We start from the raw sequence: 13,893 nt of genomic DNA on the forward strand, positions 1-13,893 counted from the left end.
ACTTTAATCCTGGGGGTGGCATCAGGAGAAAGCCCAGCTCATGTGAGGTACCCACAATGGGCCAAACCAGTGGCTAGGAAAGAGGTGGAAACAGGGTTATCTTGGACAAAATGGTGATCAAGTGTGCAGCATAGTGTCCCATAGGCAGGAAATCATTGATTAAGAAGTTATAATGTAATTTTTAATTTCCACTTAATAATGGAATAACTTCTAATTTCTGTTTTGCAAAGCTTTTCATGGAATTCAGTTACAGTTAACTGATTTTCTATCATGGTGTCTGTAAGATTTGTGGATACATAGTGGTTTGTACTTTTAGGCACCTAAAATTGATTTCTTTTATTTTTCTCTAAATATTTTCTAGCTTCAACATATAGTTCATCTGTGAACAGAAAGCAGAGGATGCTTATACCTCCTGCAGAAAGTAATATGATTTTTAATTTTTTTCTCAGCAAAGCCAGTCATGGATGCATTATGAGTGTTTACGGGAGAGCTGGATCTTCTAGATTGGAGAATAATTGTAGGTTTCAGGGCCAACTTTTTACACTGAAGATGAGCAAAAGCAGTAACCTTCTTCATTTAATCCTCATAATTAGGTAAAACATAAGATCTGTAAACAAAGTTCACAGTTGGACTGTTTGGCAGTATATGTGTGACTGAATAGGAAGGAAGGAAGGAAGGTTGGCTTGTTGATTTTACTGACTTTGTGAATCTCCAAATAAAGAATAGCTTAAGAAAGTCCAGTTTGTTCAACCTGAATGCCATCTGATACTTTTTCTTTATGTTTGTCCAAAGGGGTACCCTTCAGTATAGGCATTTCATTCTGATACTACTGATTTATTGTCTCTGATCAAAACCTAGGAGGAGAAAAGCACATCACCAATTTTTCCACTTTCTGTGGAAGGAGCATGAGTTATAAGTCTAATAGTTTCTTAGACTGAAGGATTAGACTTAGATGACTTTGTCCTTTAATTTATATTGTGTTTTCTTATATTGTGTTTCTTATATTGTGTTTCAAGAAAACTCCTGAGGCTATTTTAAGCCCTTAAAATATTTTTCACACATATAATAAATATAGCTTATCTAATAATACGAATATAGGAGGAAAACAGGTTCATCTTTGGATTAGTTTTAATGTGTTATACACATTTTGTGCATGTTTAATTTTTTATGTAAGCCTAATATTTTGGAATAGGATGACCAACAAAGTCATGCTTTAGTACACTTTATATAATATGTTTTGGAAAATGTAACACTTGAAGGTTTGTCTGTTTTGTTTTTTTTTTTTTTTTAAGATTTTATTTATTTATTTGACAGACAGAGATCACAAGTAGGCAGAGAGGCAGGCAGAGAGAGAGAGGAGGAAGCAGGCTCCCCATAGAACAGAGAACCCGATGTGGAGCTGGATCCCAGGACCCTGGAATCATGACCTGAGCTGAAGGCAGAGGCTTAACCCATTGAGCCACCCAGGCACCCCCAACTTGAGGTTTTTTAATTAAGATTTTCTTTCATCATTCTCCTTGTGTGTGTGTCCAGGTAACACTTTTCTGTGCATACCTGTGGATACAAAGGCTGTGCTCCTTTGTCCTCCTGACATCCCCACAGCTTTGGTGGTAACATGGACAATAAGCCCCAGAGACCAGCCTCCCTGCACTAGAGCCTACAGGAGAGACAACAATGAGACCAGTGAAAGAAACTGTACTGATGCGAGAATATCCTGGAAGTCCAGACCTGATCAGAATCCTGCCCTTCAGATTGACCCCGTGGCCATCACTCATGACGGATATTACAGGTGTGAAGTGGCTGCAGCTGATGGGCATTTCGGTCATACACATTGCCTCCGTGTGTTAGGTAAGGAGCATGTCATATTGTGGTAAGTCACATAACCATATCTCGGATTGAATCAAATGTGTCTCTGTATTCCATACCCCATGTGTTAAGCCTGAAGCATTTTCCCCTGCGTCTCTGCAGTGCCCCCCAAGGTGACCCTGTTTCGAGGCAGCAATGGAACTATCATGTGCAGGGCAGCTGCAGGGAAGCCATCTGCACAGATCTTCTGGACCCCGGGGGGAGATTGTCACACTGAGGAAGAACCGCTGGGCAATGGTACAGTGACCGTCCAGAGTACATGCCACTGGGAGGGCCGCCAGGTGTCTACTGTGTCCTGCTCTGTCTCCCATGTGACTGGCAACAAGAATCTGTCCTTCAACTTGAACTTCAACTTGAACTTCAATTTGAATCAAGGTAATCACCTGGGTTTTTGTTTCTGTTTGTTTTTTTTTGTAGAGTAATGAACTTGATGCTTAGCATTTTCTTCCACAGATTATTAGTAACCAAGAACAAAGTAAGGAATCTTGTACTACTCATTTGAAGATATTCTCTAAAACTTAACTGGGTAATTAATTCCTTAGTATGCTAGGGAAATAATTCCTATTCCTTTATCAAATAAAAGAAATTAATTTAATAACTTCTTATCTCTACATTCTCTAAGTACCTTTTATTCTGGAAGCCACAAAAATTTTGTTAACTTAATATCTATTGATTTTTACTTCGAGATTAATATTCATATAAAATGGCAATAATTTTATATAATATAACAATACTGATTCTGTTCAGAGACAAGAACAATAATTATTCCCTTCTTGATTTTTATAGTTTATGTAGTATTCACCACTTTTTGTTAGTCTGAGTAGGAGACAAGTTTTTGCCCCCCTCTCCCTTGCATTCTGAAACTTATACATCATTTCATTTGCCAAATATTTGTTTATTGTTATTATGTGTTTGAAGCAATCATGTAAAGATGAAAAGAAAAGGTGCATGTCTTATATCATTCCAGGCTGTATAACCTGGTGATTAGGAGCAAAATCTTTGGTATAATATGGCTTCTCCTTTACCAGCTATGTGACTTGGAACAATATTTAATCTCTCTGTCTCATGGCTTTTTAAAAAATTGAAATATAACTGACATATAATAACAAATTAGTCTTAGATATACAACATAATGATTTGATATTTGTATATATTGCAAAATGATCACTACAATTAGTTTAGTGAATGTCTCATGATTTCTTCATTTGTTAAGGGGATGATAGAACCTACCTCACAGAGTTATCATAATAATTTAAAAGAAGAATATATTTACTTAACATGATAGCTATCACATAGTTGGTACTCAGTAAATTTTAGCTACTATATTTACTCTACTGACAAATGTTAGCTTCTATATTAATAAATATTAGCTATTATGCTTATTATGTTAATATGTATTAGCTATTATATTCATTATCATATTATTAAGATCATCATATCCTATTAATTATTGTTCATAACATCTCTCATATTAATTTTTTTTGCAACAGCTTTAGTGAGACCTAATTTATATACCTTACAATTCACCCATTTAAAGTGTATCACTTAGTGGTCTTTGGCACATTCAGAGCTGTGCAGCCATCACCACAATCAATTTTAGAATGTATTCATTACTCCAAAAAGAAGTCTATCCTTTAGCCAGGACTCTATAATCCCAGAAATCTTCCAGCTTTAGGTAGCCACTAATATACTTCCTGTCTATAGATTTTCCTATTTTGGACATTTCACATAAATGGAACCCTATAATATATGACTTTTGTTACTTGCTTCTTTCACTTGGGGTAATGTTTTCAAGCATCATCAATCTGTAGCATGTACTAATACATTCACTTCTAGTCATTATTTTCTATTATCAATTTCCCACCATCTCTACGTTCTTATTTTATACTTCTTGTCTCTAGACATATGCATTTATCTGCAGTCCCACCTGACTCTCCTTTCCATAGATGAAATATTCAACCTATACTCTATACTTGTTTTTCCCTTCCCATATCCTGAGAGACTTTGCTTCAGTAATTACCCTTGCTCTCCTTTGTTCAGTCTTTTTTATTCTACAGATCTTTTCCCTAAAGCTGATTATATGAATCTGCCTCTTTTCCTTCTGAGTTTAAAAGTAGATGCTATGTAGTAATACGTTATATGTTAATAAATTTTTTTTTTAAAAAGTAGATGCTGTGCATTCTTTAAACTCTTAGCTCTTGTCCTTCACTCATCCAAGATTTTTTAAAAAGAAAGATCTACCCTCACTGTCCCTTCTATGGCACCTCACATCCACTCCTTAACTCTCTTGCATCTCTCTGCACAAGAAATGTTCTAATGAAAAGCTAAAGATCTCTCAAATGCCAAGCAAAATATAAAATTTTAATTTGTAGTTACTAATTAGCCTTGTGATATTTGATGTGGTCTTTCCTCTCTTCTCACCTATTTTCCTCCCATAATCACTTGGTTCTCTTCTTAATCTTCAGTAAACTCTTAGTCTCCTTAAATAGTTTTCCATCTCTTCATTCCATGAAGGAAGGCATTTCTCTGAGTTCCATCTTAAATAGGAACTGAAAAGAAAATATTTTCTTTTCACATTTACCCCTATTTCTTGAAGGACCTCATCCATACATATGGTTGCAACCACTGCCTAATTCTTGATCCTCAAATCTCTATTTTTAGTCCAGATTTTCTCTCCTTGGCTATGCCATGATCAAAACCAATTTCCAACTGAATGGTTTCATATGCACTTGAATGTATCAAGGGCACCTCAACTTGCATATTCCTAAAAAGGAATTCCTCTTCTCTATCCCTTCATAAGCTCCATACTTGTATTTTGCTTTGATAAATGACTCAAGCCAGAAAATTAAAGATATCATACAATATCACTCTTTCCTATTTCCCATATTCAAAATTGGTCACTATGTTCTGTTGATTTTATCTTAATATTTTTTCTTAAATCTATACCTTTTTCTTTCCTTCATATTAGTTGAGCTTGTGGTCACCTCTCACCAGAATTATTACAATATTCTTGCAACAGGTCTCCTGGCCCCTAACTTACCTCCTTCCACTAAGGAGGTTTTCACCTACACTGTTACCACAATGATTTTCCTAAAATGAAAAACATGCCCTTCCCTACTTAAATGCTTGATCTGTCACTCTCCTTAGCCTCATGTCTTGCTAATCTTTAGCCTGTACCCCATGCGTGTGGACCTCTTTGGACTCCTCAAAAGTGTTTATCTTTCTTATTCTTCTGTACATGCAATTGTACATTGTACATGCAATTTCCACCTCTTCCCCAGGTACTTCTTTCCTCATCCTCTCTTCTTCCATTTGCTCAATTCCGATTTAAGTGTTGTTTTTTTTTTAAGATTTATTTATTCATTTGAGAGAGAGAGAGAGCTAGAATGAATAAGGTTGGGGGGAAGGCAGAGGGAGAGAGAGAATCCCTGCTGAGCACAGAGCCTATTGCAGGGCTTGATCTCACAACTCTGAGATCAGAACCTAAGCTGAAATCAAGAGTTGAACGATTAACTGACAGCCACCTAGGTGCCCCTCCTACTGAAGTTTTAAGGCTTAGAAACTGGGCTAATTTTTTTTTTCACCCTGCAGTTTGGTTAGTTGCTCCTACTTTGAGCTCATGTAATGCCTCATGCATGCCTCAGAGTACTTCATAGCACTGTAATTGTAACTTCTCTGACTCCCAGTGCAAGATAAACTCTTTGAGAGTCAGAACTATATTCTTCATTTCTATATCCAGGGTCTGATATAGAGCCTAACACACACAAATAGCTACAGAATTAGGTTCAGATCATCACAGACATCATCTCGATGTACCCCACTCTATGCTCTACCACATGTGATTTAAGTTAATGAGTTCTTCAAATTTTTGTTCAAATTGTTTCTTTCCCTTGGGAAGTTCTTCCTTCTTTTCTTAACCTATTTAATCCTGCTATTGGCAAGGCTCAGTTCAAATCCCACTTCACCCTAACCTCCCAGTTGGAGTTGTTTCGGTGTTCTTACTCCTGAAATGATTTATAATCTGTAATGATCACTGAGCAATGTTTGTTCTCTCATAAGTGATCTTTTCATTTGTATGGCTCTGATGGCTCCAGTTGGATTGTGAGTCTTTTGAGCTCAGGCTGAGACCATGACTTCTTCCCTGACAGTGCATAAGAAGGAGATTGTCTGACATACTTCTAGTTTAGTATTTAAGCAATTTATTTAACAGGGTGACATTGATGAGGGAGCAGGAGGCTGGCTGAAGACAAAGCAAAAGCTGGCACCTTGCACCCCCTCTCTACCCGCTCCCCTCGGTACTGTGTGTGACATTCCTCAGGCACCCCTGACTGCCATAAACGAGAAACAAATAGTTAACTTGCAGAGATCACAATCCTGCAAGACAGAGTCTCCCTTGGTTTACAAATGTCCTAGAGATCTACAAACAAAGAAGTTACCTTATCAATAGCACAATTTCCAGAGGCAAATAACTCAGTTCCTCAAGCCCTAAATAAAGTTAAATTTCTTCTAAACCCAAATCTCACTAACAAAGACGCTTGATAGCAGAAATGTGAATGGCTTGCCAAAAGACAACATTGATCAAGCCGCAAGGCCTCTGGTATCCCAGCACCTTGTAGGCCCTCTTTAACATATGAAAGTTCCATTGAAACCTCCCTTCCCCTCACCCTCCCCCAACAATAAGGTACGTAACCTGCCCTCTCTCACAACCCGGGGCAGCAGCTCTTCCTGCCCACGGGTCCTGTCCCCGTGCTTTAATAAACCACCATTTTGCACCAAAGATGTCTCAAGAATTCTTTCTTGGTCATCGGCTCTGGACCTCAGCCCACCGAACCTCACCTAGATTCTAGAACTTCATCAACATGACTTTTGGAGCCAAGAGTCAGAATAGTACTTAAAGTTTATTTGTGGTTGCCATTTTCATAGCAGAAATAAACTTCAGAATGGTAGTCCTACTTAGTCTTATTTTACCTTTTCAGCAATTCTTGGGACCATCTTTTACAGATGAATAAATGAAAGTAAAAAGACATAAAATATTCAATTAAAGGGGTGACAGCAACTCAGTGACAAAATTACTTCACTGTGTGGAAAAAGCAGATAGTGCTAAAAGTATTATTAATAGTACCCTAAAAGACTAACGTTTACACAGGAAGTTAGAAAGCATATTTCCTTTTTTCTTATAAAGTTGGGATGTATTAGCAACACTTACTGTGCATTTATTCATTTAGAAAATATTGAAAATCTACCAGGTTACAAAACACAGATAGAGTTTCTAAACTCTGTCATGAAAGAATATCTTAGTAGCATTTGAATTGTCGTCTAGAAGGTGGATTGATTATGATAGTCTGAACTTTTAAGAATATTTTAAATGCCTCTTTTAAACAATTGACCCTACTTTTTTCATTAGAAGGATCCTTGAAATGGCTCCTTACCTCTGCCTGTGTTGCCTGTATTTAAAGGTGTCATAACTCTGGAATTTCTAGCACCGGACTTACTGATCATTCTCTATGTGAAATTCTCTCTGTTCTTGGTTATCCTGGTCACCATGGGATTCATCTACTTCAAGAGAGCAAATGTTTGCAGGTAGGAAAAAAAATAAAGATTTATCAGAAAGAAATCATCATCGTAAGGCTTTAAGTTTACAATGTCCTAGGAACAGCATGGTGCATTTTTTGTTTTGCACATGTTTGTTCCCCTAGCCCTTTCTTTGGTATATAATCTTTGTTAACACATGGAAGCCCAGGAAGAGATGCCTGCAGCACTGGGGCAAAAGCTTCTATTTCATTACAGTGCTTTCCTGAGAGAGAGCCTGTCCTGGGGTACTCTTCAAGAATTCTGTGGGGGAAATGAAGTTCAGCTGGTGCTTCTTAAGTGTTCACTCCCTAGTTTCTCTGTCTCTGAAGGCTTGTATTCATTGTGCTAATTATATATTTTATGTTTTTTTCATAGTGCATGAAAACTGAAAAATCTGTTAGTCAATTTAGATTTGATGAGACATCATGAAGATCAGACCTTGGGTTTAGCGTTTAACTCAACTGCTCCTGTTACTATTTGCTACCTTTGTGTTTATGTGAATCACTGTGATAGCTGTCAAATCCTGTTTCAAACTCTTAGCAAACATGTATTTATACATATGCCAAGGCTTGCTGCCTGCCATTATAAATGCCTGGGATGACTAATCTACATTCCCCTTTGCCTTACTGAGTTCTAATTTGCAAACAAGAAATAGCCCAGCTTCTTAGCCTAAAGAGGAAGATGGCTCAGGAAATGGCAAATTACAATGCTTTGCAGTTTTTCTACACCCCTTTGGGTTCTTTGGATAGTGCTTTCATCCTTGTTTCTTGTTTCCTCTTGTTTCCTCTGCCCTTTTAAGATGCTAAATAATGTTGCAATGTCAGAAGCTACTACAAACATTGCCTTCTGGTTGACCTGTAGCCAACCTCCCATCCCTTTCTTGCTTGCTAGCAATTAGTACATGTTTGGCCTGATTATTGAATAAATGGCCAGAAGTCATTTTTAGTAGTGCCTTTATTGCTGAAGGAATTTTAAGTGGATCCTAAATAAAGAGCTCTTAGAGTCATTGGAGACTATGCTGAATGTAACCTCACTTTTAGAACTCCACTGTCTCAATTCTCTCCCATCTGTACTCCAGGTTGGAATGGATTAATGGTAGGAAGGGTAAGAGTTCTTGGTGAAACCCCAACATCTAGGGCCACTGTAAACTAGAACCCTATCTTCATTGGTACACATGGTAATCCTAAAGTAAAAAGTATCCTTTTGTTTAAAGGAAAAATTTCTTGTGTAAGGTGGCAGGTGATTCAAGCAATTACTTTTATTTTTATCAAGTCTCAGAAGGAGAAAATGAATGCATACTACTATCTGGAAGATAATATATAAGTAAGATAGTCTAATTGTTGAAACAAACAACATCTCAATCTCAGTGTATTCATACCACGAAAGTTTAATTTTTGCTCACTTCATATCATAGTGATGAGGGAACAGGAGGCTGGCTGAGGACAAAGCAGAAGCTGGCACCTTGCACCCCATCTCCACCCGCTCCCCTCGGTAATATGTGTAACATTCCTCAGGCACCCCTGACTGCCATAAACGAGAAACAAATAGTTAACTTGCAGAGATCACAATCCTGCAAGACAGGAATCTCCCAACTATCTTGATGTTAATGGCTTGCTAAAAGACAACAGTGGTCTCCCGGCACCTTGTAGGCCCTCTTTAGCATATGAAAACTCAGTTGAAACCTCCCTTCCCCTCACCTTCCCCCAACCGCAGAGTACATAACCTGCCATCCCTCACAATCCGGGGCAGCAGCTCTTCCTGCCCACGGGTCCTGTCCCCGTGCTTTAATAAACCACCATTTTGCACCAAAGATGTCTCAAGAATTCTTTCTTGGTCATCGGCTCCGGACCTCAGCCCACCGAACCTCACCTAGGTTCTAGAACTTCATCAATAGGGCAGGTTGGTGGATCTAGGGGAGGGAACAGGAGTGGTTCTGCTCTAAGGTAGCACTTTATCCTATAACTCTGCCCTTCTCAGAGTGTTCTCCATTCAGCTGGTGAATGGGAAAAAGAGAGAATGAGGGATTTTATATAGGAGGTTTTTATGAGCAGGGCCTGGAGTAGTAAGGACATTTGCTCATTTTCTATTGGCTAGTATTTGTCACATGGCCACACTAACTTCTGTGGAAGTTGGAGAATGTAGTGGAGCTGCCTCAGCAGAAACAGTCAGGGTTTGGGTACAGATAGCTAGTAGATAGCTAGTTTCTGCCTATAGGAAAGGAAAGGACAAGTGTTAAGATTAATACCTACTTCATTAGTAACTGAACATGAGCCAAGAAATAAACTATTCTTTTTATAGCTTATATTAGCTTTCATTTATAGCTTATATTAGCTCTTTTCCCTCTCTTGCTCTCTCTTTTTTATTGTAACTCCTGCATGTTTAAAACAGGGCATAGAATGGAAAAAAGTCTAGTGCCATCGTTCCATTACAGACTCAAAAACACTGTGATACTGGTTGCTAGCTGCCTGAGCCAATGCTCATCTTCCCCTTTCTCTTAGTAGTAGAAGATTGCATTCTTGACTCCAGATCTTTCCGCCTCCCTCTATCCATGTAATTTGTCAGTAATTTTTGAGTTGGAAACATAAAGCAAGTACATGTTTCTCTAACTCATGTAATTTGCTTTAGCCAATCAAATGAGGCAGAAATGGCAGTGTACCGAGTTTTGAGCTTACATCTCAAGAAGTCCTGTGTATTTCTATTGCTAGTCCATGAGAATATGCCTGGGCTAGTCTGCTGGAGGTTGAGAAACATGTAGAGCAGAGCTGGGTCATCCTAGTCCCATTCGCCACTTCACTGTTGAGGTCAGCCTAGATAATGCAACAGTAAGTCCTCTCTTAAGCAAGGGAGAAACTCAAGGTCAGAAGAGCTGTCGACCTGACCCTCAGATGATCCTAGACATTAAGCAATTGTTGCTACAGAAGTTTTGTGATTGTTACACAGCATTATTGTGGTACTAGATCCCTGATACAATGCTTAATAACATGACTCCAGTTTTATTTTGTAAGGAGACACACTTAACTGTAAGACATTTCTCAGTTTCCATTGCAACTGAGTATGACTACACATTAAAATTTTCGCAAATAAGGTGTAAGCATGTAACTTGTGTGATATTTTTAGGATATCTCTTTAAAGATAAAGAAGAGATCCTCTTTTGCTTTTCCTCCTTATCTTCTGGACTACAACAGTGGTGTAATGACTGGAGGTCCAGCAGCCAACTTGAGCCATGGATGACATTGAGGATGGAAGCTACTCAATAAGATGATGGAAAAGAAAGAAGTTTCCTGGGTCCTAATACATGGACTTGCCATACTAACCCTAGAATACCTACCATAAGATTATTATTTTTTTTAAGATTTTATTTATTTATTTATTTGACAGACAGAGATCACAAGCTGGCAGAGAAAGAGAGAGAGAGAGAAGCAGGCTCCTTGCCAACCAGAGAGCCCAATATGGGGCTCAATCCTAGCACCCTGAGATCATGACCAGAGCTGAAGGCAGATGCTCAAGCCACTGAGCCACCCAGGCGCCCCTTACCATCTTTATGTGAGAGAAAATACTCTATTGTGTTCGTGCCACTGTTATTTTGAGTTTTACTCAATACAAAGTTGAACTTAATCCTGGTTAACACAAGTACTTACTTTGCCAATTTCAAAGTTTGCTACTAATCTTGCAACATATATTATACTCCATTCATGTGCATTTTTCATATTCTATTTTCATTCTTCCCATAGAGATTATGAAACAGATGTAACTTCAGAACATAATAATCATGGGTATAAGAGCTATCTCTGTGATAGTTCCAGAAAAATTGCTGGTTGTATAAAACTGAAGGATACTGTGGGCTTGTTATAGGGAAGGCTTGGGAATCTGGAAATGTGCAAAGATCATCTAATAGTCAACCAATCCCTACACATGTGAGGATATGTCTACATTATAGGATTGGGAAGATAAAGACACTGTTCTGGACTCTTAGAGAGGATCTGAACAGAAGAAACAGAGGAACTGAAATCTATAGGGCTTTATTATGTTAATCCTTTTTACTCTCCATTATTCCTGGAAGAGATTTATCTGAATTCATGCTTCTTCACTGCCATGAATTTCTGTGTGATATCAGACTGGAAGAGTAAAAAGCTATAGCTACTGTCTCTCAACCTCTTAGCCCCACATAAAGATAAAAAAAATAAAATTTTCTTTCCTAAATACATATATGCATACATATATACATGCACAACAAATTAATTGTGGTCCTAAACTGAGGAAAATTGGGAGCAACCTTTAGCAAAACACAATTGAGAACCACTAGATGGTGCTTCAACTTAATTCTTTCAACATTTCGAAGCAAGCTAAAATCTAGCCTCAGATAGTAATCCTGCATTTTTTCTTTAATTTTTCCATTCAACTGCTTCTACATTTATTAATTCTTTAGGTTTTCTTGGGTAATTTTAGGACAATTACAGAAGGAAGAAAACCATTGTTAAAATTAAAGAGAAAAAAAAAAAGTTTGGTTCCCAAACTTGAATTGTACTACTCCTGCCACTTAATTTTGGTAGAAATATTTTGTTTATCAAACAAGATAAGGATGGGTATTAATAGTCTAGTTTCAGGGAAAGAGGAAATGTGAGAATATCTTGGTGGTTAAACCAAGATCAGTACTCACTTATTTCTTAAATGGAGTGTTGAGTTCTTCAATCACTAAAGAACAAATAGCTGCTTGTTAGTGTTAACAGCAGCAGACGGTTTGAGCTACAAATAAAATTAGCTGGCCTTCTCTACTTCTTGGGTCCAACCCCATTTCTCATGGCCCAAGACTTTTAGAGGCCTATGTGGTATTTTAAAGCTGGAAGGAAGCTACAGATAAGTAGACCAACTTCCTCGTTTTACAAAAAAAGGAAACTAAGACATTCAGAGTTAACTGACTGTCGGGTGTCACTAAGAAGCCCTCTGAAGTGTGGACCTGCCTTGCTTGCTGATGAGAGCATTCACACAGTGAACTTTACAGTTTGTTTTGTTTGCAGTGAGAGTTGGGGTTCAAGAGGGAATTTATGGGGGTTTTCAAAAGGGTGACAAAATGAAATAACACATGAAATATCATGAGACTAATTATTATCTTCAAGGAAGGATTGGATATTCTCATTAAAAATTGAGCATCACCACATGTCAAGGATATCACATTTAAGCTTTCTTTTTTTTTTTTTTTTAAAGATTTATTTATTTATTTGAGAGAGGGGGAAGGAGGGAGAGAATCACCAGCAGACTCCTGGCCAAGCACAGAGCCAGACACAGGGGTCGATGACTCTGAGTCATGACCTGAGCTGAAAATCAAGTGTTGGACACTTAACCAATGAAGCCATATTTAAGGTGTCCCCACATTTAAGCTTTGAGAATACAATTGCAATGGAGAGATTTTAAAAATTGCTTGTTTAAATCTTACTTCAGTCCTTCCTACAATTTGGAAGCAGGAGGAGACAGAAGAGGAAATTTTGTCTGTTTAGTGAAACACACCAACAGATTAGAGAGGAAAGGTAAAGCTCAGGTCATAGAATGCATTGGGAATTCCAAAATACAGGGAACTAAAATGGTCAGCATAATTTTTTAAAAAAAGTGTTGCTTCTGGGCTTCAATGATGGGAATCTGGGGACTCTTAAGGAATCAGGTAAAAGAAATAGACTAGATCTTAGCTACAAAAAGAAAGTTGGGTGGTTGTAAATTCTCCATGACAGGGTAGCTAAAGAATTCTTGAATTAAGGATGCCTCTCTGTTGGCATTGAGTTAAAGTCTGTTATATACAACAGTCTTCATGTGATTAATGGTGATTTAGAAATGAAGGAAGAAGGAACCCTACCCACATCCTGGGTAAAACAGTACATGGAAGGCAGAAGCTGGCAGCTCAGGTAATGAGAAACCAAGGGTGATTAAGAAACTGATCTGGAATTTAAAGTTTATAGTAAGAGATAACAAGAAGCCAGCAAAGAAAGGCAGACCATGAAAACCTAGTACTGATGCTGTAATGGAGGTAGGTACACAGTGCAAGAGCAATCAAAGAAAGGAATACTCAATTCTGGCTGAAAGTGTGGGTTGAAGGTCAGGAAAAGCATTGGATGAATTAGGGAGCTTCTAGCTGCAATAAACAGAAAGTAGGGTTCTAACTGAATAAAACATTTATTATCTTACATGAGAAGGTATCCAGAAGGGGAGCCTGGATGGCTCAGTTGGTTAAGCATCTGCCTTTGGTTCAGGTCCTAATCTCAGTGTCCTGGCATTGAGCCCTGTGTCGGGCTCCCTGCTCAGTAGGGAGTCTGCTTCTCCCTCTCCCTCTGCCCCCTCCCTTGCTCATGCTCTCTCTCTCTTTCTCCCTCTCTCATTCTTTCTTTCTCAAATAAATAAAATTAAAAAGAAGAAGAAGAAGAAGAAGAAGAAGAAGAAGAAGAAGAAGAAGAAGAAGAAGAAGAAGAAGAA

General features: G+C 38.1%; 1 protein-coding gene across 1 annotated transcript in view; it reads left to right on the forward strand.

Moving 5' to 3' along the window:
* The window catches only part of LOC111146350 (cell surface glycoprotein CD200 receptor 2-like), a 30,615-nt gene that overhangs the window by 13,851 nt on the left and 2,871 nt on the right, over positions 1 to 13,893 (forward strand). The window contains exons 2-6 of the mRNA XM_022501874.1: positions 362 to 421; positions 1,534 to 1,848; positions 1,969 to 2,241; positions 7,323 to 7,446; positions 11,169 to 11,274. Coding sequence (XP_022357582.1) covers positions 362 to 421; positions 1,534 to 1,848; positions 1,969 to 2,241; positions 7,323 to 7,446; positions 11,169 to 11,274 — 878 coding nt within the window. The remainder of the gene's footprint in view (positions 1 to 361; positions 422 to 1,533; positions 1,849 to 1,968; positions 2,242 to 7,322; positions 7,447 to 11,168; positions 11,275 to 13,893) is intronic.

The sequence above is a fragment of the Enhydra lutris genome, unplaced genomic scaffold (genome assembly GCF_002288905.1).
Source record: "Enhydra lutris kenyoni isolate GAN:26980312 unplaced genomic scaffold, ASM228890v2 scaffoldscaffold2, whole genome shotgun sequence".
NCBI lineage: Eukaryota > Metazoa > Chordata > Mammalia > Carnivora > Mustelidae > Enhydra > Enhydra lutris.